Here is a 24,725-nt window from a genome sequence, read left to right on the forward strand (position 1 = left end):
ATGTTTTCTGTACCCCTCATGACCTTTAATTTCTTAGTGAACTAAATGTATTTTAAAAGAGCTGAGGTTCTACTGCTAGTAGAAGAAAAGATAAGAGTTGGGCATTCTGTGTTTTGACCATTAAGTGCCCTGGAGTATATATTTTAAGTCAGCTGTGAAACATACTTAAAATTACTGATTGAATCATGCCCTATAAGAGCTAAAAATAGAATTATATGGTTTCTGGGAAGTGGCAGAGTAAATAAAGAATAATAAAACCTATCACCCTGGCAGAGTTCTAGGTAACTTGGTATGAAACAAATCAGAATCCGCTGTGCTATTATGATTAACGCCATTTTTAGTGTAGGTGTAATTTGAGGGGAAAGAATAAAAGAACCAACTAATGAACAAGTTCTAACAGCAGTTGGCTATTTTTGCATAGTGATGCTCTGTTTTTCTTCTCTTCGTCTAATCTTTAGAAAATCTGCCTCTGCTTTAACAACAATGGATGTGAGTTGAATTGGTCACTTACTACCTATATTACATTCCAATGTGTAATAATTCTCCTCGAGTGTCTGAAAAGTTGAGTTTTTTCTGATTTAGGGTTGTATGAGAAAGGGAGGAAGAGCTGGAGAAAGTTGGGAAAGAATAAGCAATAGACTTCAGTTCCGTTGTTCTAGAGCAGGGATGCTTAGCCTATTCCCTTGTCACCCCTGCTCTGATCAGCCCTGTCATGAAAACTCCCGGTGTGCTCAGTGCTGGGAGCAGGCGTCACGTATCCTGATGGCAGCTGCTTGCATCCTGTCAGATGTGCTTATTTTCTGGCAGTGTTAGTTGCTGATTTAAATGTCATTACTTTGGTGTACCAGATGAGTTAAATTCCTGCTCTGTCTCCTTCTGGTCTTTTTGTAAACATTACTGGATGCTGTCTTTTTCTTTTCTTACTGTTCTTGTGAAACCTGATCCACCGTTAAATCAAAACCCATGAGCCTGCTCTGTCAGTCACTTGGACTGGGAAAATGAAGGCCTTGATTCTGACGTGGTTGGATGTTGTTCCAGGCTTTACTGCTTGTGTTAAACCATCTCTCCAGGAAATGCTGTTTGGACAATCTGCAGTTCCTGACTCCTGACAGGAGGCAACGGTCCATGACTGGTAGATTTCTGGCCTTCTGACCACAGGGCCTCACGTTTGGATCCATACTCTGCTGCCTGCTAGTCTGTAGCCCCTGCGTATTTAAGATTGTTGAAATGCAGACCAGGGAGAAGTTTCCTCATGTAGCACTTGGTCCATGGGTTAAATCAATTCAGCGGAAGGAGGAAAGCTTGAGCTCATGCTTCCCATGGCAATTCCTAAACTCCTGTCAAATATTGACAAATTGTGGGATGCCCGATCAGGAGGTGGTGCTCTAGAGCGCTTCCCCTCTGATAATCTGGGCCCTATCACAGTATGTTCATTAAAGGAAGGCCAAGTTGAATCATTCTGCAACTGTCTACCCAGCTTTTTTTTCAAATGTCAATACTAAAGTCTCCAAGAGTATTTGGAAAGCGTGGATGGGATAGGAACACAGACCGTATTTGTAGAATTACCCAGTATGTCACTACATGGGGAAGACAGAAGTCATAGAAGTGTGAATAAAAGTTGGGTGAGCTTTTCATTTCTTATAGAGTTGGCTGCTGAAAACTCACCCTTTAGAAACACAGGCCCTGCAAAATTCAAGTAATTCCAGGCTTCAGGTCAATTTTGCCATAAAATAGAAAAAAAGAGAATCTTCTTCTCCTTTAATTCTTCATAAGCCATTTGCTCCAAATCAGTGCAGTGAGATGTGATTGACCCTGCGAGGTAATCATCTGTGAAGCTGGAAGTGGAAAATGAAAAGTTTATTTGATGTAACAGAGGTTTTTAAATGGCAGATTAGATAAGGGAGGAAAAAGTCTGGTGGAAAGAATGAACTATTCAAGACGGTGAAATGCTGAGTTCTTGTGAAAATTGTATCTAGAAGTGCAAACAGTGCAGCCCCACCTGGTGGTAGGAATCATCATGAAGATGGGGGTGGTCAGTGCAGAGAACATGTATGTGCAAAGAAGCCTGTGCTGAGTTTGGCTGCAGTATGTGTTTCTAGGATGTGTAACCCCTCCTTTGTGTATCTTCAGAGTAAATTGAAAATGTTTTGATTTTTTCCATAAAGACTTAAAAACAAAGCAAGCTTTTCCTAATACTTACTTTTTTAGGGATTTTATTTTCTAATTTTTTACATAAATACTTTAAATGGCAGAGGTCGAGCTGTTAAAATCAGCCAGTGTTACCTGGGGCAGGGTCTCTTGGACAACTTTAAATCCACCTCTTATTTAGAAAATAATGGATGGCAATCAGGAAGAGCCTCAGAAATTCCCTCTACTTCTCACCGTGACCCTCCCCAATATTTCTGAACTCCCTCTCAACATTTTTGACATACCCTGTCACAGGTCTAATCCCAAGTGCGTGCTCTTTTCAGCTTTCCTTCTCTGCTTTGAGCAGGAAACTCTGGAATTTCTGATGAAGGTATTTTCATTGACAAGGTATTCATGCTAAGATCAGACTGATGTCCACTTATACCTCACAGTGTAGTGAAGTACCTTTCTGCGGTGGAGACGAGTATTGCTATGATATGTACTGTTCTTGTATCTGACAGAACCATCACATAAATTCCAAGTCCCTCTTTATAAAAGCAAACATATTTTAAGATCTATAGAATGCTAATATTTAGTTTTTGTCTCTTTTGCAAGATAAGGATTCGTGTTGAGTGAAGAGCAAGTAGGCAGCATCAGATCCTTTTCTACACTGGCTGGTGCCTGACAGTGTGAGTCATACTGTAATAATATGTAACTGCATATATTTATCTAAACTTTCATTGATTTTTTTTCACCACAGTTCCTTATCTTTTTTAGTGATGTACCTTCTGTGATATTATAAACAAAACTGAAAAAAGGTCCAGTGGGAATAATCACGTTTGATCCTTGGCTTCCTGAAGTTGATGCTTCATCCAGTGGGAAGAACAAGTCAAGATTTAGAGTGAGTGGTAGACAGTGTCTGACACTTAAAATTACTCAAGCTTTGTAATGGCAAGGATTTTTTTGCACTGTGTTCTCTTGTGCACTGAAGGTGCTCAGAATACCTTGTTAGTTCCCAGAGGACATGAAATAGTAGATGAAGTGGTCTAGGTACAGTTTACAGTTCACTTCATAGAGGTTTAATTCAGCCCAAACAAAAATGTTTGGAATATGCTTTCTGGGTTTTTGGTTTGGGTTTTTTCTTTTTTTTTTTTTCTCTGTGAACCAGCACGCATGCTTTGCTGTAAGACGGTCTGCAGACCTACACGTGTCTTACAAACCCATGATGTGAAATTAGAAATATTACTGACCTACATTTCTAACACATTCAGTGATATCATAGTTACTTACCTTGGAGTCTGGCTGTTGAATTGGAGTCTTAGCTAAAGCTGCTGTCTCAGGTGTCCTTCAGTACATCGGAAACCAGATAACGAGGGACCTTTTTATATTTTCAGAACCAACCACAGGAGTCCCTCTCCCGCAATTAAGTAGCTGAATACCTTTATTTAATTCTATGCTTGATGGTACTGACTGTATTTAAATCAAATAACATAAGAAGCTGTGGGCGTTTCTAAACTACTCTATTTCAGAAAAGTAGAGGACGTGAGCACCTGCACCACCTGTGACATGGGCTATACTTTGTAGGAAATAGAGAAACATGCATGTTTGTCACTCCTCCCTTAGTCTGTAGGTGCATATATGTACTGAAAACCACCAGAAATGTTTCTAAGCGATTCTAACCCCCAGAACAGTAAAAAATTTTACCAGTCACAAACAAGAGAAGTCTAACATATTGTTATTAACATCTCTACTCTAGTGGTATTAATAGTTCTATGCCTACATTTACCAACAAACTCTTGCCTGTGGACCCTTCTCTAGGAAAATATGATCTTCTAAATTTATTTAGATACTTCATTTCCATTATCTAGGTCAAGACTTATTACCTCTACCTCTCCAGCTGCAACAGGAGGGGCAGCATATAGTTTGTGTGCTTAGTTTATATTGTTGTAAGTATGAGTTATAGTTTGAGGCCATATATCATGAATGCATTCACTGGAATTGTCAAGTAAAGAAAGCCTGGGAATAGAAACCTCTTCAAATAGTATCTTTCACCTCACTGTATCTTCTTCAGAAGGGCTTGGGAAGACAAAATTCGCATCACCTTCTGGCAGTACGAAAATGAGAATGACAAGTTGACCCAAGGAGATGGATGGCCTTCAAATACCATCAACGAAAAATTAACCTTATGATGTGTATTTTTCTTGTGTTTATGCATTTAACAATTCCTTTCACTCTGTTCTCTTTCTGAAAGCAACAAAAAATAGGTGAAGGGGAGGAGTCTTAAGCTGAGACATTGAGTCCCCCTTAGGAGCACCAGTTCCACCTTCCCTCTGGTCCCTCCAGGCCCCTTGAAGTTTTCTTTTATTTCTGTTTAACTGTTAAACAGCTGCTGTTCTTTGCCTAATGGGATCTGAGCTCTTGAATGAACAATAAGTATTCAAGGAGCGACAGCTCTGAGCGTGATGGACACCAGTTTGCACTAATGAGACATCTGGGAGCTTTTCCAAGGATGAATGCATCACTTAATTGAACAATTCTATATTTCATCTGCTACTTGCATCAGATGTGTGTTTAACCCACTGCATTCTGAAAAGCTTGTCAAATCTTGTCCCAGGTTCATGCTGTCAAGTGATGTGAAAGAATTGCCTGGGGTATGAGGTATTACTGAATTATAAAGGAAGGCTAAAGAGCTAAGAACATTCAGTGTAGAGGAAAATAAGTGCGATGCATTGGTCAGGCTGGTGCCAGTGTCAGTTCTAAAGTGGTGTTGGAATTAAAAAGTGATTCTGTTAAGCAGTTCTATCTTCCTCCTCCCATGGCTTTTTTCAATCAAGCGATAGCGTCAGACATGGTGACAGGAAATGGAGCAATTACAGATAGACTTCAAGGAACAGCTTATCGGAATTGAAGGTTAAACTTTCATAAGCAAAAAGATCATTCTTGTTCTTTGAAGCTTGCCACAGCTCTGTAAGCGAAGAGTAACTTAGCCAGGAATACTAGATGGGAGCCAGGCAGTCTTCTGACCTTAGCTCTGATCCGGGTGAAAGTGAAAGTTCCTCACCAAGTTGTAGAGCTTAATTTAACAGGGCTAGCTTCTCATTATCTACTAAATACATAAATTAAAACTCTTGGGCCCATTTCACAGTGTAGCAGCCGCATCTTCCTCACCCTTAGATCCCAAATTATTCTGTCAGTCCTTTGCAGGTCAATCAGCATCAGTTAAAATTTGTGGTGCACACTGGATGGAAAATGCGCAGTTAATGTTAGCAGTACAACTGCTAAGAATTTAAAAACCTTTCTGTCCTCAGGATGGTTCTGAATAGTTTCTTATTAATATACTATTTCTAACGCCTTATCGTTCACAATTTGGACGGCAAGCAGCGGTGCTAGCGATAGCAGGCAGTTTAGCTTTCTTTTGCAGCTGTATTGCAGTAGCGTGATGCTTGCAAAGAAGCCTCTTTATCTGAACCATTTTCAATTCTTTTTTTAAAGAAATCGTGTAAGAAATCCCTCGCTAGACCTGCACGTGCCCTTTTGAGCTACTTTGTCAACCTGATAATGCAATGCCTGCATATGTCTCTCCATCGAAAAAGGCAAAATCCTCCCAGCAGACTTCACGCTCCTGTGAGGAGGCGTTTCCTCCATTTTGTATACAGGGGATCCGTAGCATGGAGATGCTTGTGATTTACCCTTGTCATGTAATGGCCGAGTTGGAACACAGACTGGCCCCCTGACCTGCGGGTCTCTCTTCAGTGCGAAGAGTGTTCCTTTGCGTTTGCTCTTCCTGTCTGACATCCGCTTGCTCAGGCTGATGAATCTTGGCAGTTGCCGTCATTTTCCGCCATGCAGAATCACTCCAGTGAGCAGCAAAAGATGATGGCAGCAGGATCAGGGTGGGATTAGCATGACATTCTCATTGTTGGAGGAAATGTCAACTATAATCCATTTGGGTGTAAGCCAGATGAAGCACAAATACTCTTAATTTTACAGTTTATTCTAGTGGAGAGAGATAATCTTAGGAGTTGCGTTTGGCCGAGTTCTTCACAGGATATCCACTGCAATTATATCAAGGGGATTTATGAGCCTATTCCTCCTACTCAGATGATAGCCTTGTTTTTCTTGGTATTGTTTGAGAGGCTTTAATGCTTTGCAGTATGGAAATTCAGCTCTGTGGAGAAAGACCAGACCATAAAATAGTTGTCTGGACTCTTTGAAAAGTGAAATAACTGGGCAGCTGCAACACGTCGCAAAGTTACTTGGATCTTTCCTTTCACTCCTCTCCCCCCACCCTTTCCATGTCACAAAGCCAACAACTTTCGTTTAGTCCCATGCTATTTAGGATCCATTGGTGAAAGAGTTTGTAAGTGCTTCTGATTTTATCTTACCCTTGCCAGAACGGCTAACTGCACTATTGCTGACTGAAATCAAAAGACCTGTGATCCTGACGGAAGGCATGTGCATGAAGAACTAATTCATAGTAGTGCCATGCATTATTTAGGAGCTTTGCTTGCAGGAGTGGTCAGGTACAGACTCTTCAGCTGCTGGGAATTGAAGGTTATGCCATGTGTGAACATCAAATACCACTTTTCCTAAGCTTGTATGACATTTGGGGTCTGGCTTCTGATCTTGTAGTCATAACTGTATAATTAATGTTAATGACATCAAAGTAGTTTGATTTCTGGTCACTTAGGTTGAAATTTGAAATTCTGGTTTCAATGTGATGTTTGACAGAATGTGATTCATTTCCTGATGTGTTTTTGAAAGGAAACAAATATAAGAGATGTAAGAGAACAAGGCCCTAAAGTTCACCAGAAGCTTTTTAGCTATGAATTTTGATTCCTATTACTACTTAGGCAGAACCCAGTACAATTAAATCTTGATTCCTCCTTCAGCTTCACACTGCTAATGTAATTGCCAAAGTAGGGAGTGTTTATACGTGCTGTCCTGCCATGGGTGAAGGTATTTTTCAATGTATTAAAATAAAGTTAAATCTTAATCTTTTTTTGTAGATAAGAATTTATGATCTTGTGATTTAATATCATGTAATTGCCCACATTAGGAAAACGTGTTTAAAATGTGGAGAAAACAGCAGTTTGGATATGAGTGACATGAGGCTCTCAATTCTGGTGCTCGGTGAGGTAAGGTATAGCTATAGACACCCATGTACTGGCACGCTGCTACGCACCCACAGAATATAGTGGGGCACGACCTTGCAAATTTATATGTGGTGTAGTTCCCTCCATATGATCTTTTGCAAGATATCTTCCCATGATGAGTGTGAAACAGCAGACTTCGTGTGGTTATCTGGGGTGCTGTACAATGGAACAGAATTTGGCTTTGCATTGATTCGAATGTGTCTGCTAGCTGGAAGGTACCAGGCTGCAGCTTCTACTGTCCAGTTTAGCCTGGGAACTTGTCCCAGAGTGATCCGTAATGCTTTGCAAGAGTAAGGGTCTTTCTCAATGTCAAGGCATGGGCCAAGGGCAAATGAGGTACCAAGAGATAGGAATGGCAACTGTCCTTCACTTGTTAGGGCTGGCTGCGCTGCCGTAGGTGGGGCTACCAGCTCTTGGTGATCCTACGTACCACAGCGTGGTCTTCCATGTCGCATTAGCTCTGTGAGAACACTTGTATCTTTTTATGGTATGTGAAGATAAACCTTTGCAATGAGGTAAGCTCAGGAGTAGGACATGTTTTATGTGCCCCAGCCCTGTTGTAGTGAACACCTTGGAAATGCATCTAATAGAGCGCTAAAGAAAAGCATGCAGCGTAAGGTGCCTGGGAATTTTTTTGTACCTGTTACTGAGGCTTTCTCCAGGGATAAACCAAAGTTTTTTCTCCTGCTCCATGTGACAGATCGTAAGAATGTTGTTCCAAAGGGGGTATGATATATTCCTCTCAAAACCTGTCCTTCAGACCTGTCAGTCTGAGAGAAGAAAGCTCAACAGGGTGAAGTTCTCTGAAACCTGGGGCTTCTTCCATTGTCTGGCCCCCTCATCCAGTAGGGCAAAGCTGCTCTAGAGACTGTTAACTTCGTAAGCCTTTCACGGACTCATTAATATTGTCTGAACCTCCTGCATTGCTCTTTCTTAGCGTCCTAACCTTGATCCCCTGTCTTCGTCAGCTATTTTTCCTCTTATTTTTCCTGCTAGGGTCTGATTTATGTAGACCCACACCTCCCTGGAGAGAGGTGGACCCTCTTTTTCCACAACAGGCTCTTCCCACCAGTTCTAAGGATCAGAGGGGCTGACAGCTTCCAAGAGGATCTCACAAAATCATTGCAAACATGACAGACTACTAATACACAAAAAGGTAAACAGACATACATTTAAGTTTAAGTATGCTGTTAAGGGTCTTCATTTTAAAGATTGTCTCTATTTTTTATTACATTACTTCAGTAAGTCATTTGATTATATTCTGAGTAGAGAAATAAAATACAAAATGAAACTGTATGAACACAGCCTTAAATTGTGGGACAGATTTTTATTCCAAAATAGGAGTGCCAGCAATTATGCAAAACCTACTAGGAGTTTACTGGTTGCTAGTGACTTTGTGGTGTGTGTAGCAAGCTAAAGTGCGTGGTAAGATGCCACTTTGATGAGACATGGTAAGCAAACACTCAGGCCAGCATAATTTTTCCAATACATGATTTATACCAGGAAATATGCCCCACTGCGTGTTTCCAGAGACTCTTGTGTTTCATAGTGGTTTGGGGATATACAGCTGCTATTGTTAGGGAAAACTGTTACAGACAATAGTCTCTTGTAAAGCCTGCAATACAAACTCTTACTGCACCCTTCTGTCTCTCTTAGACTCCATGGCAAAACATGCTGTTTTGCTGAATCTTCTACGTCCATTTATAGACATGGAGTATGATAAGGAGATACTATTTCTTCTGTACTCTCAATCTTTACAGCCAGTGTATAAAGGAATAGCAAAACCAACCTTTTGTGTGTTGCAAACTGGGTTGAGCTAAAAATTACTTGCAGGGAACCGTCTGGGAAAGACACAGAAGTGAGTTGCATCTGGCTGATGGCCAGTCTGCAGTCACAGAGGTGGTGCAAGTGGTGTTACTGAGCTTAGGTAAAAAGTTTGCCTTTTGTGCTTGAACCCGTGATCCTTTTGAGCTTAATTAAAAAGGTCGGTTAAGAACTTTGCATTTTCTCATAAACGCTAGAGGGCACTGCTGCAATTTTTAGAGCAGCTATTTCCCGGTTTCTAGGGTTTAGTGCTGCCTGCCCACCTCTGTGCAGGTTTTGGAGCAGGGTGTAGTGGTGCGAGAGGAGCGGCAGCAGTTGCACCTCCTGCCACTGCCTGTGTCACAGATGTATTTGGGTACCCCTGCCCTGGGGGCAGAGAGAGACCCCCTGCTCCGCCCCGAAGTGAGAGTCTCCCACGTCACGGTGTACAACCGTAGCTTGAGCCTCTGAAATACCTGACAAGCCCTGAGAGGCGATCGCAGACTAGGGTTTCCAATAGGACAAGCCACAGGGAAACTCCAGAACAAGAAAAGAATGAGATTTGGTACCAGGCAAACTTGTGCAGGGTACGCATATGATTAGTGTTCTGTGTTCATTCACACACACAAGCTCAGTGTAAGGGGAAGCAGTTCCTACCACATTAACAGGCTGATAGCGTTGCATTTACTCTGCCAACCTTACACGTTCTGCTGTGGGCATTGTAACTGCCACAATTTTTGTACCAAAGTTCGTTCTACGTGACAAGTCAAGCTGGCTAAAAACTGTTGCTCCAAGTGCTTGAAAAGGAACTTCTCATATATTTAAAATACTTTCACATTTTAGGTCTCTTAGCAAATAAATGTTTCTAAAAAAATCAGTTGCTTTAAAACTAAACTTGCAGAAGATGTGAGGAAAACCTTTATCATTTACTCTGAGTAGATAATGTGAGATCAAATGGGACTATAATTATGTTGGAAGACAGAGATCTGTAATGATTAGCACAATTAGAGAAATAGTCCAGGAAAAAGTAGGTGGCAATTGGTCAGAAAAAGTACGGCCTTGCTTAGGAGAAATGATAAAATGCAAAAATACAAACAGGAAGACAAAGATAAGCATCAGCGCTTCAGACAAGGATCACAGAATTAAAGCAGACCCCTGGCAAAGTATGAGTCAACAATGTCATGCCACTGCAGTAAAGGCTGACATCGTACTAGGTTGTACAAATGGAGCTATCCCTGCAAGCCTTGTAAAGTAAATTTTTTTTCTGATGCAGTGGTAGTCCCTCAGACAGTGCAATGGTGGCAGTATCAGGTGTTGAAATGGATAAACTGGAAAATGTCCAGGAGACAGCAATGAAAATATCAGAGATGTAGACACCATGCTGTGTAAGGACTTCCATGTTTAAACCATGGATGTGTTTCAATCTAAAGAAAAGACAACTGAGAAGAAATGTAAGTTTCTGTGTCAAAGGCTGCTGGAATTAACAGAATCATTTTTTTCGATGTCCCTGGTGAATAAAGCAAAAATTAATGGGAGTTCAGAATGTATCAAGGAAGTTTTGCACTAGGAAAAGCATATTAATGTAATAATTATAAGTAACACTGAAATATATAGCCTTAGGTTGCTGTAGTGTTTCTACCATTAGTGAACCTTAAGGACAGTTTTGGCAGATGTCTGCTAGATGTGACACCGATAAAATTGATCCTGCCTTAGGGCAGAGGAATGTATGATCTCCTGAGGTATCCCCAAGTCCTGTTTTCCTGTGATTAGGAGGAGTTCAACAATAGACTTTTAAACATGATGTTGCTGACCTGGTTACTGAAATGTTTTCTGAATAACTAACCTGCTGTCTCACAACAGGTGAATACTTGGAGACAAAACAGGAAGGGAAAGCATGATTCAGGGTCAGCCACACATACTGGAAATCTTTGAGGGTTAGTGGGGGATGCTGCCAGAACTGGAAATGCTGGAAAGTTTGTCCTCCAGCAGTAGAGGAAGAAATCGGCAAACACAAGAAACTGAAATGTGCCTGTTAGGCTTAAAAAGGAATGTAGTCGTTAAGGAAGAGATGGTTACCTGGGGGAATGAGGCAGACACAGGTCTGGTGGGAGACAGCAATAGGCATGGATGTTATTTTGGATGTATTTTGATTTTTTTTTTAAAAAAAAAAGGTGCCTGACCACTGAATTAGGAAAATCATCTGTGAATGAAGAGGGAAGGTAAATTGGTGCCTAAGTGTAGCTAGTTAGTCATCATGAGAACAAGTCAGTCCTACAAGAACAGACCAGTGCTTTTCTCTTGCACTTTTTATAGTGGAGATCTCTTAGGGAAAGGGTAGGCTTCACTGGCATCCACAGTCGCTCTAAGCCTTCTGTCTGAGGTAGCAGGACCAGTAATTGTACCCAAAGTATTGAAAACGCAGGTGCAGATATCCTGAGTGTGTCGTTCTTTTATGCGAAAAATTACCTTGCTCTTTTCTATGAAGAAAAGGATCATTTAACTATAAAGCAGGTTGTTCTTTTAATGCAGTGTATTTGGTAGGTATATTTCCTTTTGTGCAAAGGAAAAGGATATCCTCATCACCTTTCTGTGGCTTTCTGAGAACCAGAACAAAGGGTTTGAATGGGAAGGTTTTCAAATGCATCTGTGATCTGAGCATCTGCAAAATACAAGGGAGTTGAATACGTGAAAAAAAAAAAAAGAATGTTAATAATGCTGGGGTATAGAGAATTCTGATGCAAATGAACCAGTAGTTGGCAGAGACTACTCTCTTTCCATTTCTGTTTTTGACAGGTAGAAGGGTGTGATGTAAGGTGTATATTCTGAGTTAATCCTATCTTACATTGAAGCTTTCAGATTCCAGGCTGGTTTCCTCCACATTTGTGTTGTACTGATAACATCAACTATTTTCATATGTTTCTGTTTCCAGAATTACATTTAAGTTTTCCCTTTGCACAGATTTTTTTCCAAGCATTAATTCTGTCTCTTTGAGTCCATGTTGTGTTGGTGTTGGCCTTAGTTGGGCTCACCTCTTGCTGAAAAGCAAGCTGGCTCCATATGACCCTTATCAGCAATCAGGAGCTGGACACTTACCTTTGAGGTTCTTCCATCAACATTTTAGGTTTATCAGAAAAAACAAGTGTCATGGTAATACCAAGTCACTTGGTTAGAATTCTTTCTTGTGCTATTAGATAACTCATAGGATAGCACAAACCTAAAGGTCAAAGGAGCAAAGAACCTCAATTACAAGAAAAAAATAACAGGAAGAGTAGACTTTTTCAATCCAGTGATTGGGGTTTTGTGGTTTGGGGGTTTTTTATTTGTTTGGGTATTTTTAACAGTGTTGAATACAAGAGTACACTCCGTAACTGATAAACCAACCTCTGCAAAGGAGTCATGACTTCCAAGGAAGTAATAGCAAGATGATGTCCACAATCAGCAAAGTTACTGATAACAAAGTTTTTGGACTTAGAACTGTAGTGTCTTAGGGCTACCAGGAAATTTTTGTTAATGAGCAAACTGCAAATTGGGTCCCTACTGACTTCCAGAGCGGAAATTTAAGTGTTAACTCATAATGAGTTAACAAGCATCAGCTGCATGGCGGTAATGAATGTGCATGTTTGCAGCGCATCATATGACTACTTGGTACTTACTGTAGTCAGCTAGCATATAATCAGTGTGCTCTGGTAACCTAGACTTAAGGACGAGTCTTCCATCTACCTTCTCTTTGGAACAAGAACATAGGATTTCGTACTTGCACAGCACTTGAGCAAGAAAAGCCTGCAGTGATAATTCTTTCACTTGCTAACTCTTGCAAGTGACAAGAATGGGGTTTGGCCATTTTACTTTTTCATGTCACTTGTTGAACTTGTGCTTCCTGCTATTTAAAATCATTCCGTAGCTGCATAATGGTCTCCAGATGTCGATGTGACTGATAACACATGACAGCAAAGAGGAATTGAATGTAATGGAACCATCTTACTTTGTTTCTTTGCTGCTGCTCCTCAGGCTGTTTTCAAAGTTTGAGAAGTTATGAAAGCTTGTGACCCAACTTCCTCAATTATCACAAGAAGGTGTTTATCTTACTGGTTTGACTTGGGCGGCTTCTTGCAAGTAAAGGACCCAGAACATCCAGCTCCCCCTGCCAACAGGAGCCAACTCATAGCAGAGGTTGGAATTGGGTATCTTTTAGCTGTTTGTTACGATGCTGGGGTGTGTTCCGATGATAGCCTAGGTGATACAAGCAAGCCAGTTTCCTTGAAATACTGAGAATGAGCTAGAATTCCATGAGGCTGGATTCTGACATCTCTCCTGTATTCCTACCATAAATGTTGGAAGCACTGGTGGCTTGGGGGCAGGCACCAACTGCAGTTGCCCAGAGCTCCCGGAACAGTCAGGGCAAAGGTACTTAATAGAAAACAGAGAAAAGTTGCTTCCTTAGAGTTCTCTTTAGTCTCTCCGTTTGGAATTGTGGACAACATTGCCTTTGTCAATGTGAAAGTTTAGCCTAGTAAAAGATTAAGGGGTGTTTGACTTCAGAGGGATCCTGCAGAAGACAGAATTAATTCCTTTGGACTGCACATCTAGCTAGTAACTAGGCTTGACATTCAGCACTACAGCAGTATGCTTGCCTATCAAACACCTTATTCCGTCCTCTCTGAGGGAAACTGAAGCAACTGGAAGCTTTTAAGTGTTCCAGTTAAGCTGCTTTCCTAAAAAGAGTCAAGGTCTCCTGTGAATCAAAGTCTTTCCTGAAAAGAATTACCCGGGTTTTTTGTGAACAGTAAATTGGTGTAATAACTAGACCTAGGTTTTAAATCTTATTTGTATTAGGCTAGTAACTGGAAATCCATAAAATATGGACTGTGAGCTTCTCAGGTGCATGCAAAGAGGCCTTTCATGTATCAATGAGATTACAGTCCTGACCAGATTGATAAAGTGGGAAGTAATTGTTTTTATCTGTTTTGAAGGCAGAAAAGCAGACTCCATTAGTCATGCAGGGAGAGACAGGAACACCTCCCAGAACACCCCAAGCTGTATCCCAAGCCATTCTTCGTAGGTCTGTCTCTTCTCTATATCCTGCTGCAAGATAGGAGGTAAGACCTGGGTGCCTGTTTTGATACTACTCTTCACATGTTTGATTTCTCCAAAATCTCTCCACTCACTATTGCCTAAGTTTTCTTTACTGGCTGCCAACAGCTCTCAATCCTATCCTGACAATATACAAGATGATCTGTATTGTCAAGTGGATTGAGTGTGGGGCTACATGCCAACATTCCTGATTGCTTATCTCAGCTGTGCCACAGATTTTTTTTAACCCTTGTGCAAGTCAGTTAATCTAGTTCAGTCTTCAAAATTGGGATAATGACATTTACGTAACGATTGAAGGTGTTTGTAATCAGCCTGAATAATGAATGCGATGCTGCGGCATATATTTCTCTGTCTTTATGTCAGTGGCTTTGTAGTTTGTGACCATTGATAAATAGCTTATTTGCCTCACTCATGTGCCACCATTTTCATCAGAATTCAAACTTTGTGGTACATTTTTTTTCTCATGATTCCCCATGCATTCTGAGTCATCAGGGACTGTTTGAAATGAAGTTTGAGAGGTAAGAACTATGTTCTTCAACCCTCTTAAGTGATAATAGAGACAATTAGTTAATTGTTTCCTGTTCAGTGGAAATACCTTCTGCTGAAGGTAAGTTTGGGTTGTAGATCGAGACTGAACAGGACCTCTCTGTATCATGCACCAGACTTCTGTGCAATTAGTTAAACGATAGTATTTTTATTAACTTACCTTTGTTGTTAATCTAAAGCCAGTCAATTATATTTCACAGAACTGAGAGCCTTAGTAGAGAAAAACAATATGATTTTATGCTTACTTCTCAATGTTACACCCAACGTTTCTCTTTATTTTTCCCCAGTGTCTTCCCTGGGAGAAAGGAAGCACAGTTAGAGTGCTCAAAAGTGACATAAGACTCTTCTATTTGTCATGGCACTTCAGGCTATAGAAGAGGGTAGATGTGTTACCAGTCTGCCTGTTACATTTGTCCAGTCCAGCAAGCAGAGCTTCCAAGGTCGCTGCCGGACCTGGGCAGCTCAGAGCTGCTGTTGTAACTGTAGCTCCTTTTATAAATAGGATAGGCTCAGCTGATTAGCAGCCTTATCTCCACCCATTAATGAGGATAAGTGTTCATCATGTTGCAGAGTTCATGCCTCTTGCAAAATGTTGAGCAACCACATGAAGTTACTGTGCGTGGGAAAAAACACCTTGCCACTTTGAAATGTTTGTGTTTTCACAGCCAACATACCTTCTTGTGGAAAATGGTTCTAGTGGTGGTTCATCTCTTTCATCTTAATGAATTTGGAAAAATCCATCCCAAGAGCCAACTCAAATGAAAATTTAATCCTTGGTTTGTTTTTGTAGTCAGTAATTGGGTATGGGCAGGCATGGTTAACAAAGGCACTGTGTCTGAGCATGGTTCCTCTCTGCTGGACCATGCTGTTTTACTGCAGCTTTTAAGATTAATGTTTTGACTCTGTAAAACTTAGTGCTGTATTCCTAGGGTCATGTTGTGTTGTCCCTTTACAGTTTGAGTATCTCTTTCAGCACCTGAAAGACATTTGAGTCTCCAAGATGTTGTTAACTTCATACAACTGCGTGTTGTACCCTGCAGACCAAGCTCTTAACATGGCCTGGAAGGAGGATTAAAGAGAAATTGTGATACAAAATACTGCACTTTTTAGAAAGTGCTGTAACATTGTCTATGGTATTTTCCCATATGTAGCAACTGCTTCCTCTTTTTCAAGTTTGTCTCATAATTTGACTGTTACTTCTTTGCAGCTCCCCAGTTTCCTGAAAACATAAATTTCTGAATAAAGGAAGGAGAAAAAAAATAATCCCAAATTGCTACATTCTCAAATGGTGTAACTTGTCCTCACTTGGTGGATTTATCCTGATATTCAATCCAGTAAACTACATGTATGAGTCTATGATCTCTTTAAAATAGTATTGGTTGAAAAGGCAATTTAGAAATTAGAAAACCTAATTGGTTTTGGTAACTGTGAAGGAATGTTTTCTTGTTGGCACCTATATAGGGGCCTGACCCTACCCCTGCTGGAGTTTGTGACAAAGTTCCTGATGAGTTCAAGATAGAATGCCCACTGAAACCAAAGGCTGCTTTGTTTTGTTTCACCCTTGCTCAGAATTTTCTTTCAGATCAAGGACAGACTGGAAAATGGTTTCCTGCATTTCAGGAGCTTCTGTTTGTTGTTGAGATCAAGAGTGATTCCAGTGTAGTAACGTGGCATGCATTTTCAAACAGGAATTTTATATCAGAAGCAGTATTTAACTGATGATCTAAGGATAGGTTAAGGTAAAATGTTGTGACAGGTATTGCAGGGTAGATACCTTGTATTGCAGATAGTGAAGTGTATCCAAACAACTCCAGTCATAGGAAAGGGATTAAAAGGTGTGGCATGAATTAAAGGGCAGAAAGCAGATGAAGCCAACTGAAAGCGCATCTGTCCTCAGATTACATGTTACAGGTGACATTACTTATGTTACACACCTGGCACCTTCTAAAATGTGCTGTAATTTAAGTGTCTGGTCCTGTACCTGCGACTTTAGAAGTCATAGTACTAACAGACCGAAGCCCCAGCCATGTAATGCTCGGCCTGGAGCGGTCTGTGGTTTGTTCAGTTTGAGGGTGTAATTCCCTCTCCTCAGGTGAAGAGGAGAGCCTGAGCATCACTGACGCTCGGCGGTTACCATGGATTTTGTGGCGGATGTTGAAGGGTTGTGCTCCTATCTTAACATCTGGTCCACGTTCCTTATTTTGCAGCCTCCCGCTGAGGTGCAATTCCAGCTCCGGGTAATTTCTAATTGGAAATAACGAGTGAAAAAGGAAAAACCACTTCCCGCGCCGGGACTGCCCGGCCGCGCCCCCTCCCGCCACCGCGCATGCGCGGCCCGGTGACCCCGCCCTCCCGGGCTGCGCAGGGGCGTGGCTCCTAGCGCCAGGGCGCTGCCGCCGCGCATGCGCGCTGCCCCGCCCGCGGGGCGGGCGGCCCTGAGGAGGCGGGGAGAGGACGATGGAGGCGCGCAGGGTCCGCCGGCCCCGCTCACTGCCCGCCAGTAGCCGCCGCCGCCGCCACCACCGCCGGGGTCGCCGCGCCGGCCTCTGAGGGGGCAGGGGCCGGGGGAGCAGCCGGGGGCGCGGTGAGTGAGTCGGGGGCGCCGGGGCGAGGTGAGGGCGGTTACGCCGAGGGGAGCTCCCGGGGGAGCTCGGCCGGCCCAAGCGGCCTCCCGCGGCGGGAGGGGGCCCGGTGCGTGTCCCCGCGGGGGGCCGCCGGAGCCGCGACACCCGCATACCCGGCGGCCGGTCCCGCCGCACGGCCCGGAGGCGCTCGTTCCCCGCGGTCTGTCGGTCCCTCCGCGGGATTCCCGGTAACGGCTGCAGACCCGGGAGGGCTCCTCCGCCGGAATGCACCGTCAGTGCGCGCTGGTAACGAGCGGTGAGGAGCCCTGAGGTAAGAGAGTGCTTCCCAAAAGGATAACGAGGAAAACCACTTAATCCGGCCCGCGGTCTCCTCCTGGCCACGCACTAAGCGTGTGCCGTCCTCCTCCTCGTCTGTTTGTTTTCACTTCCACGTTTCTGGTGAAAGGGACGGCGGTGAGTTGTAGCTTATTAATGCCCGGCCCTCGGTGCTGTAGGTGAGTGTGGTGGCGTTTCCGAAGCGGAAGGGTTAACAAATTGATTTGTTTGCCCCGGGTGTTTAACACATGATAGTCACACCTTCTGGATTTGAGTAGAAATAGCACTTCAGTATGTAATAAAAAAATGCGCTACTAAATTTCAGCCGCTGACAGGCCACTAAATTTCAATATGGAATATTACTTGTTTTGTTTTGTTTTTTTTTTTCTAGAGGCACACTAGAATATGGAGTTCTGAACTAAACCAAAAAGGAAGTTTTGTTCAGCTGATGCAGTTGTGCCTTCTTTTTTGGGCGAGAGGAAGTTTAGTGCTCTAGGGATGGAGTCCAATGCATGTAACCTCTATTGGAGTGCTTTGTTCAGCAAAAGATAATAATAAAACTTCCACAGAATTAAGTGATTTAGCGAATGGGTCTGTAGCAATCGGGCATGTGGTGCCATTTTTGGTTATAACATTGTCCTCTTATGCCCTGATACAAGGTTGATGATAGGGTACAAAATTAATAGTTTTGAATGGCTGATGCAGTTTCTAAGAAATTAGTGGAAATGCTGCAGTCTTGAAGGCACATTAAAAGTAGTGTGAGTATTTGGTCAGGATGCAGTAACCATCTAATCATGATGATTTAGGGCAGTGTGTTTGACAGGAAGGGTTTGTTGCAAAATAACAGCTTACAAACATGCTAATTAAAAAGAAAACTAGATTGCTTCATGATTTGCAGCCTTATGCTGCTTGTATCAAAAGATGATATTTCTTTATATGCTGTTCATTGCAATCAAACAGTGGAGAAGATGGCTTTTTAAGGTGTGAGTGTACATAACTCTTGGCCACCTGGATGTGGATTACATATATATACAAGCTTAGTAGAATTGTTTTAAGACTTTCTTTGTAACTAGGACTCTGGAGTTGACCTGGAGTGTGTTTCTTTAATCATTGTCTGAACAGTGTAGTAAAGCCTTGGGATGTTATGGTGTTGTAGCCTTCTATATAAAGATGGTTTGATGAAACCTCTGTGAAGTTCTGGTTCATGGCACTGTTTGTTTGTAATGATAGAGAAGCTGAAGATGGAAAACAACCATAAAAGGTTGGATACATGTGACAGGTGACTCAACTGGCTGCTTTGTGTCACCATCACAGAAGTTTACTATTAAAATGTTTATATTTTCTTAATTGTCCTTCATTGTGTAATGCTGAACATATACTTTTTTTTATTTTCTTGATTTTTTTTTTTTTTTAATTTTGGACATGACTCAGACCAGAGCAGCCTTTTCACTAGTTTGTTGACATGTGCTTAAAGTCTTTGGATCTAATCCTAGAAGCTGTTCGGTGATAGTTTTATCCTGATGTCAAGTCTGCTTATTTAATAAGGGTCTTGTGAGGGAATGTTAATTAAACAGTACACAGCGTAAGCCATAGTTAAAACATCCTGAATTGGAACATATTACATGGAAGGAATATCAAGTTCTTGGGCTGTATTTAATAGGTCTTTGCACTGTCTTACTTCCAGTTTTGTGCTAATCTGATTTTCTTTAATGGCAGTATCTGTCAGATGAAGATATGTCAAACAAAGTCACTTAAACGCACCTTATGTATTGCTTGCCACATAAGCAATTTTTCTCTGCACCTCTTAATTAAGGGTGATGCTGTGGAATAGGGAATGTCTGTATCAACTGTTAAGTTGCTGAGAAAACTAGTTCTCCTAAACTACTTTCACTGATGTTGCATTTCCGTACGCTTTGTTAATTGCTGTTGTAAATTTTATTTTCCTAGGCCCAGATCAAGCTCTTGGTGTTTGGATAAAAAGGAACAAGGAGTTGATAACCTGTGTAATGGGAAAGCAAATGAAAATTATGTACTGTTAACTACCTGGGCTTGTCAAATTTTTTGTGTGCTCCCATTTTGCAGTGCAGATTTTTAGGAAATAATTACTTATAATTCTGATTTTTGAGAGGGAATGCATGGTGCAGATATGTGTATGTGGATATACGAAAGTTGTTGAGAAATATGCTGTTGGGGACAGGTAAGAGGAGATGAGAGACTGCTCACTACTGATTTTCATTCTCAATACTTCTGAAATAGTTTAGCAGCAGTATGTATTGCAAGCTAGCTAATGATACAGATGAATCCAACAATTTTGTATCATTTCCTAGGGTGATTCTGTGAGGACAGGGTTTCTTTTAGAAATATCTGGTTTCTAAATTTGATAATAAAACACAGATGCAGTGGTTGTTGGTGTCTGCTGCTTTGCCACCAGTTCTAGTGTATTTTTTTTCTTGTTTGGATTTTTCTTGAGGAGCTGATCTGTTCCATTGATGGATAATGATCTCTAGCATTTTTATTGGCTAATTCTACAAAATGGAATGTAGTCATGTATACTAAGCATTAACTTTGACTCACTACAATAGTTTTGGTTAATATTAGCTAGGAGTACAGTACTCCAGTAAAGAGAGAGTCAGATCTGTAGTTCCTTAAAAATCAGAAAGATGGTAAAAGTATGTGGAAGTCTGGATATATAAAGATGCTAGGAAAGCTTGTTTGGATCCTATGAAATAGATATACCAAACACGACAATGATTTACAGTTATAAAGAATAACCCTTTGATTTAAAAGTAAAAATTAATGTATTAGATATTTTTTTTTTAAGATATGTTGCCTGCTAGGCCATTAATGAGTGCATTACAGGTATGAGTAGCTACAAACACATGGTCAAAGAGTGTCTAATTTTCTAACTTCCTTTATGGATTTTTAAAAAATTATTTTTAAACCTATTTGATAATGCCCTTGTTGTTAAAATTCAGTATTTAAAAGTTTGAGCTTTTCCTGTATTTGGTGAGGAAGACTTAATTCAGAGTCCAATTTGCATGGCGGGGCTGGGGGGAATCCATTGGAAATGCTTGTTCAAATCGACCTGGAATGGAATCTCTGCAGTAGAAATGGGCTAGTTTAGATTATGCCTTAAAGAACAAACAGCGTAAGAACTTTCCTCATGCACACACAGATGCTGAAAGAACCTTCCCAGTCAGAGACATTGAATATCTCATTTTAAAGTAACTTCTTTTCTGAAACTCAGATATCCAAATGACTTGTTCTCTGTAACTGGTTCAGAAACAACCAGCCAGAGGTTTATTCCTGAAGCTTGATGAGTTTGTGATAAAAGGTAATACAAATTAAAATCTGTTAAAAATAATGCCGTTTGAGTCAGATTTTTACAGTCTGTTTTATGTATGTGCTTGCATGATTAATTACATTCATAAATCAACTAACCAGCCTAAAATGTATATTGAGCTTAAAGTTGTGTAAAAGTGGAGTTATATTTATTTCAGCTGTAAAAAATTTATGTGTGTGTTGAAATGACTATTTCCCAAGTCATGGTCGCAGGTGGTACTAAGCAATGAGTAACCAACAATTAAACATTGATATCTTTACAAGTGCAGGATCTTATAAATTATTAATGGATGGCAGTAATTGTACCTCTCTGTAGCAGTGCCCTCTTAGGGTAAACCTAATCTACAGTAGGTGCAAAACTGTGTTCTAATTTGATTAGGTGGTGGTTCTGTCTAAATTAGCAATGAACTGGTGCTTGTTCTAAAATTACATCATCATTTTATTGATGCTTTTTTATCTAAAAGTTGGGATGCTGTGACACATAGCACTTGTAAAATTGTGGAGATTTTCATCCTCTAACTTTACAGCTGAATGTCAGCATTCTGTGACTATTTTCCAGAGCCGTAGTCCGTTTTAATGGTTACAATAATGTTATGGTCCATTCTCTACAGGATACCGTGAGAAGCACATCCAAAGTGATTAAACTATTTTAAAAGCATCTGCAAATTTTTAATGAACCAACTTTTTTTCACGTGTTGAAATCAACTGACATGAGGAATGTACTGTTCCTCTAGGCTGCATTGTCGTAGATACTATTTATTTATAGTTTAGTGTTCATTTGTACACTGAAAGTCGCTTTCTGTTTGTATTCTGATAAGGCTTTTTCTACTTGGCTCAAATAATAATGAGAACTTACATATGGGATCTCTACATATGGGAAGGATGGTTATCTAAAGTTTGGGGGTGGTTTGGTTTTTTTACTTCTGCAAAATTGCTGTTTATCTTTTGTTTGTGCCGATTATTTGTGGAAGTTAAGTACTTCACATATGTCCTTACTTCGTTGTGTTTGTTTTGGACCATCTCCCCAGTTTGTCACAAATGTTTTAAGAACATCAGTATTAAAAGAGGTTTTTGCCTCTTCTCAGCTTGGTATTAATATAATTTTTGTGAAGAACTGAAGTTTATTAACGCTATTTCTATTGCATTATTTTTTTGCTTACTTTGAGAGTTTTTTTTCTGTTATAGCTTAGTGTTCTGATTTTATTTGTTCAATATATGTATCACCTAATAGGAGATTTTATAGTTCTTCCTGAGTCTTGCTTTCTTGGCAAATATTGAAAGCTTTTCTTCCTCTTCGGTATCTAAACCAAATTTATTTTATCTTGTATATAACTGGAACTGTGAATCTGTGCTGGTCTTGAAACTACTTTGTATTGAGCCTCTTCTAAATCTGGGAGTATGTGTGTTTTAATTCTGGTTGCTTTTCCTTCCAGTATCTTGTGATTACCTTGAAGAACTCAGTTGCCTGGATACTTTTGAGAAGTATTTATCAAAGTGTGTAAACTCAGTATTTAATACTTACTCCATTCGCTCTGCCAATACTGACATTTTTTTTTCTTCTCTCTCCTTCCTATCCCCTTTCTCCTGTTGTTTTTCCACAGCATTTGAATTTCTCTCACTGAGGTTCCTTCACTTCCAGTATGGAGATGAATCGAGAAAAACTGTGTACCAGTAAGGCTGATGTGAGCTCAGATTCTGCTTATCACTGTTCCGCATGTCATGATGAGGAGGAGTGGAGCAATACTAGCCGGGGACGAGCTAAGTCACGAAGTTTGTCTGCTTCACCAGCCCTAGGAAGCACCAAAGAATTCCGGTACGGCTCTTGGTTCGTTCTGTTGTTGCTACCTTTAAGAGAATTTTACTGTTTGCTCCTCTTTTTATATAACCATAGTCTTGCAGCTGTGGCAAGTGATAGTGAACAGAAATAAAAATAGTGTTTTGTGGTAATAGAGAGGGAGACAATTAGTGAACCGTCCTGTTGCGGTCTATGCTGTGAAACGAACTTGATTTTCTGAAGTAGCCACATAGGTGGTCACCTCTAAATGGACACTCGTGTGAGTAGGTGTGGCTTGTTTTGAGGCCTGCTTTTTGTTTCAGTGTTTCTTGGGAGATCTTAAGCTGCTTTTTGTAGATATTTCAACAACATTCTATACGTGCGTATACAGCTTCAGCAGGACGACACGTTACTCATGTGCTCTGTATGTGCCATTAAATGCTGTCCGAAGTGAGTATGTCGGAGTCTGGATTTGAGAAAGTGTTTGCCTTTAGAAAGGGCTATGTGAAATGTAGTAGATTCTTTCTTTGGAGACAAACTGCATGTAAAACTCCTGTCTGTAGCATCACATACGGAAATTATTTCTTATTAAGTTAGTTAGTTAGAAAGTATGGGTGCATTTCCCACAAGGAGTAGTTCTTAAAGTATAAAAGCTTAGAAGGCTATTGTTTATAAGCAGATAAACACAAAATACTAATTTTCAAATTTGAGGAACCCATTGTGCCCAAGTACTTGACTTCCAGGCTTTGGGGTAGATTTGAACTTTGAATGCTATATTTGTCATATTTCAACCTAGCTTCAGAAGTTTTAAGTACCTTCCGGAAATAAAATACAAATGCATCTGTACTGAGCTATGTTCATACATAGTTTGATAGTTGCTCAGGTCACAGGAAAGGAACAGTTTTGTGTTTGCTTCCAGATCTTTAATTAGCAGGCAGAACTTTACCTCTTGCTCAACCAGTTGCTTTTAAGGGATTCTTAAAATACACTTCAAAAGGTTGTTAGTCCAAAATGAAGGCAGGAAGTTAAAGGTGGGGGTAGGCTAAGAGCAGGCCTGTAATCAAAATGGCATAGCTGTCAAAACAGGTATCTGCGGAGTTCATAGTCTCAAAAAAGAACCAGTCAACAGCAGAGACACTTCTGCCAAGTTTTACAAATGCTCTAGCTAGAGCTCCGGTGCTGCGTATTAAAAACCTGTATGAGTACTGTGGTTATATGGTAATGTGAGGCAGCACAAAGTCAGTCTGTGCTTGCAGATTGTTTCACAGCAGTGAGAAACGCCCATTTTTTTCTTTGAGCCAAATTCCTAATCTAGTTGCAAGGCTCCTGTCATGTGGACAGCCTGGTGGATAGAACTTTTGATTTTGTGATCTTTGGACCCATTGTAAATATTGAATAGCATGCTGTGGTAGCAGTGTGTCTTGAACTTGTGGGGAGCATAGCAGAACTTTACATTGTGACCCTCTATAAAAGCATGGACAGAATCATGGAGGAGTTTCTAAACAGCTGAAATTCTCATCCAGAGTTACTCCTTTGCTGGTAGGAATGCTCTTGCAAGGCAGAGCATATATGGGTGAGGATGGAGGTTGGAGGGGGAAGCTTTGTGGTGAAGGGAGGTGTAATGAAAGCCTTCATCTGAAGAGGCTAAAATGTTAGGAAAATACTTGCTTTGCATATGTCGTTCAGGGAGTCAGCGTACTTTTAATGTTTTTGGAAAATGTTCACAAAGGACTGTGCTCTGACTGTACTGTTGTAGCTACTGTGACATAGTCAATACGTAAGACTTTACCTTAAAAGCATGCTTGTAAAACTGGTGTTTTTTCCCTTCTCCACTTAAACCTTTAAGAATATAGACTTCAGTCAACCTGTGTAAAAGACCGCGTGGTCTAAATTTTTGTGTATTATCTTCTAGCTAAATAACTACCTTTTTCAACTAGAAGTGATCTTTGTAGACCCTACCCATTGTGGGGTCGAATCAGGGTTATT

At 40.8% G+C, this 24,725-nt stretch overlaps 1 protein-coding gene across 2 annotated transcripts in view; it reads left to right on the forward strand.

Moving 5' to 3' along the window:
* Positions 1-17,141: 17,141 nt before the first annotated feature.
* Positions 17,142-24,725, forward strand: part of NADK (NAD kinase) — a 39,196-nt gene continuing 31,612 nt past the window's right edge. Inside the window, exons 1-2 of one of the 2 annotated variants that reach the window (XM_064470460.1) lie at positions 17,142-17,307; positions 22,567-22,778. In XM_064470460.1, the coding sequence (XP_064326530.1) occupies positions 22,606-22,778 (173 nt within the window). In that variant the 5' untranslated portion in view covers positions 17,142-17,307; positions 22,567-22,605. The remainder of the gene's footprint in view (positions 17,308-22,566; positions 22,779-24,725) is intronic. The other variant, XM_064470459.1, reaches the window with a different exon arrangement.

This window comes from Phalacrocorax carbo, chromosome 20, assembly GCF_963921805.1.
Source record: "Phalacrocorax carbo chromosome 20, bPhaCar2.1, whole genome shotgun sequence".
Classification (NCBI taxonomy): domain Eukaryota; kingdom Metazoa; phylum Chordata; class Aves; order Suliformes; family Phalacrocoracidae; genus Phalacrocorax; species Phalacrocorax carbo.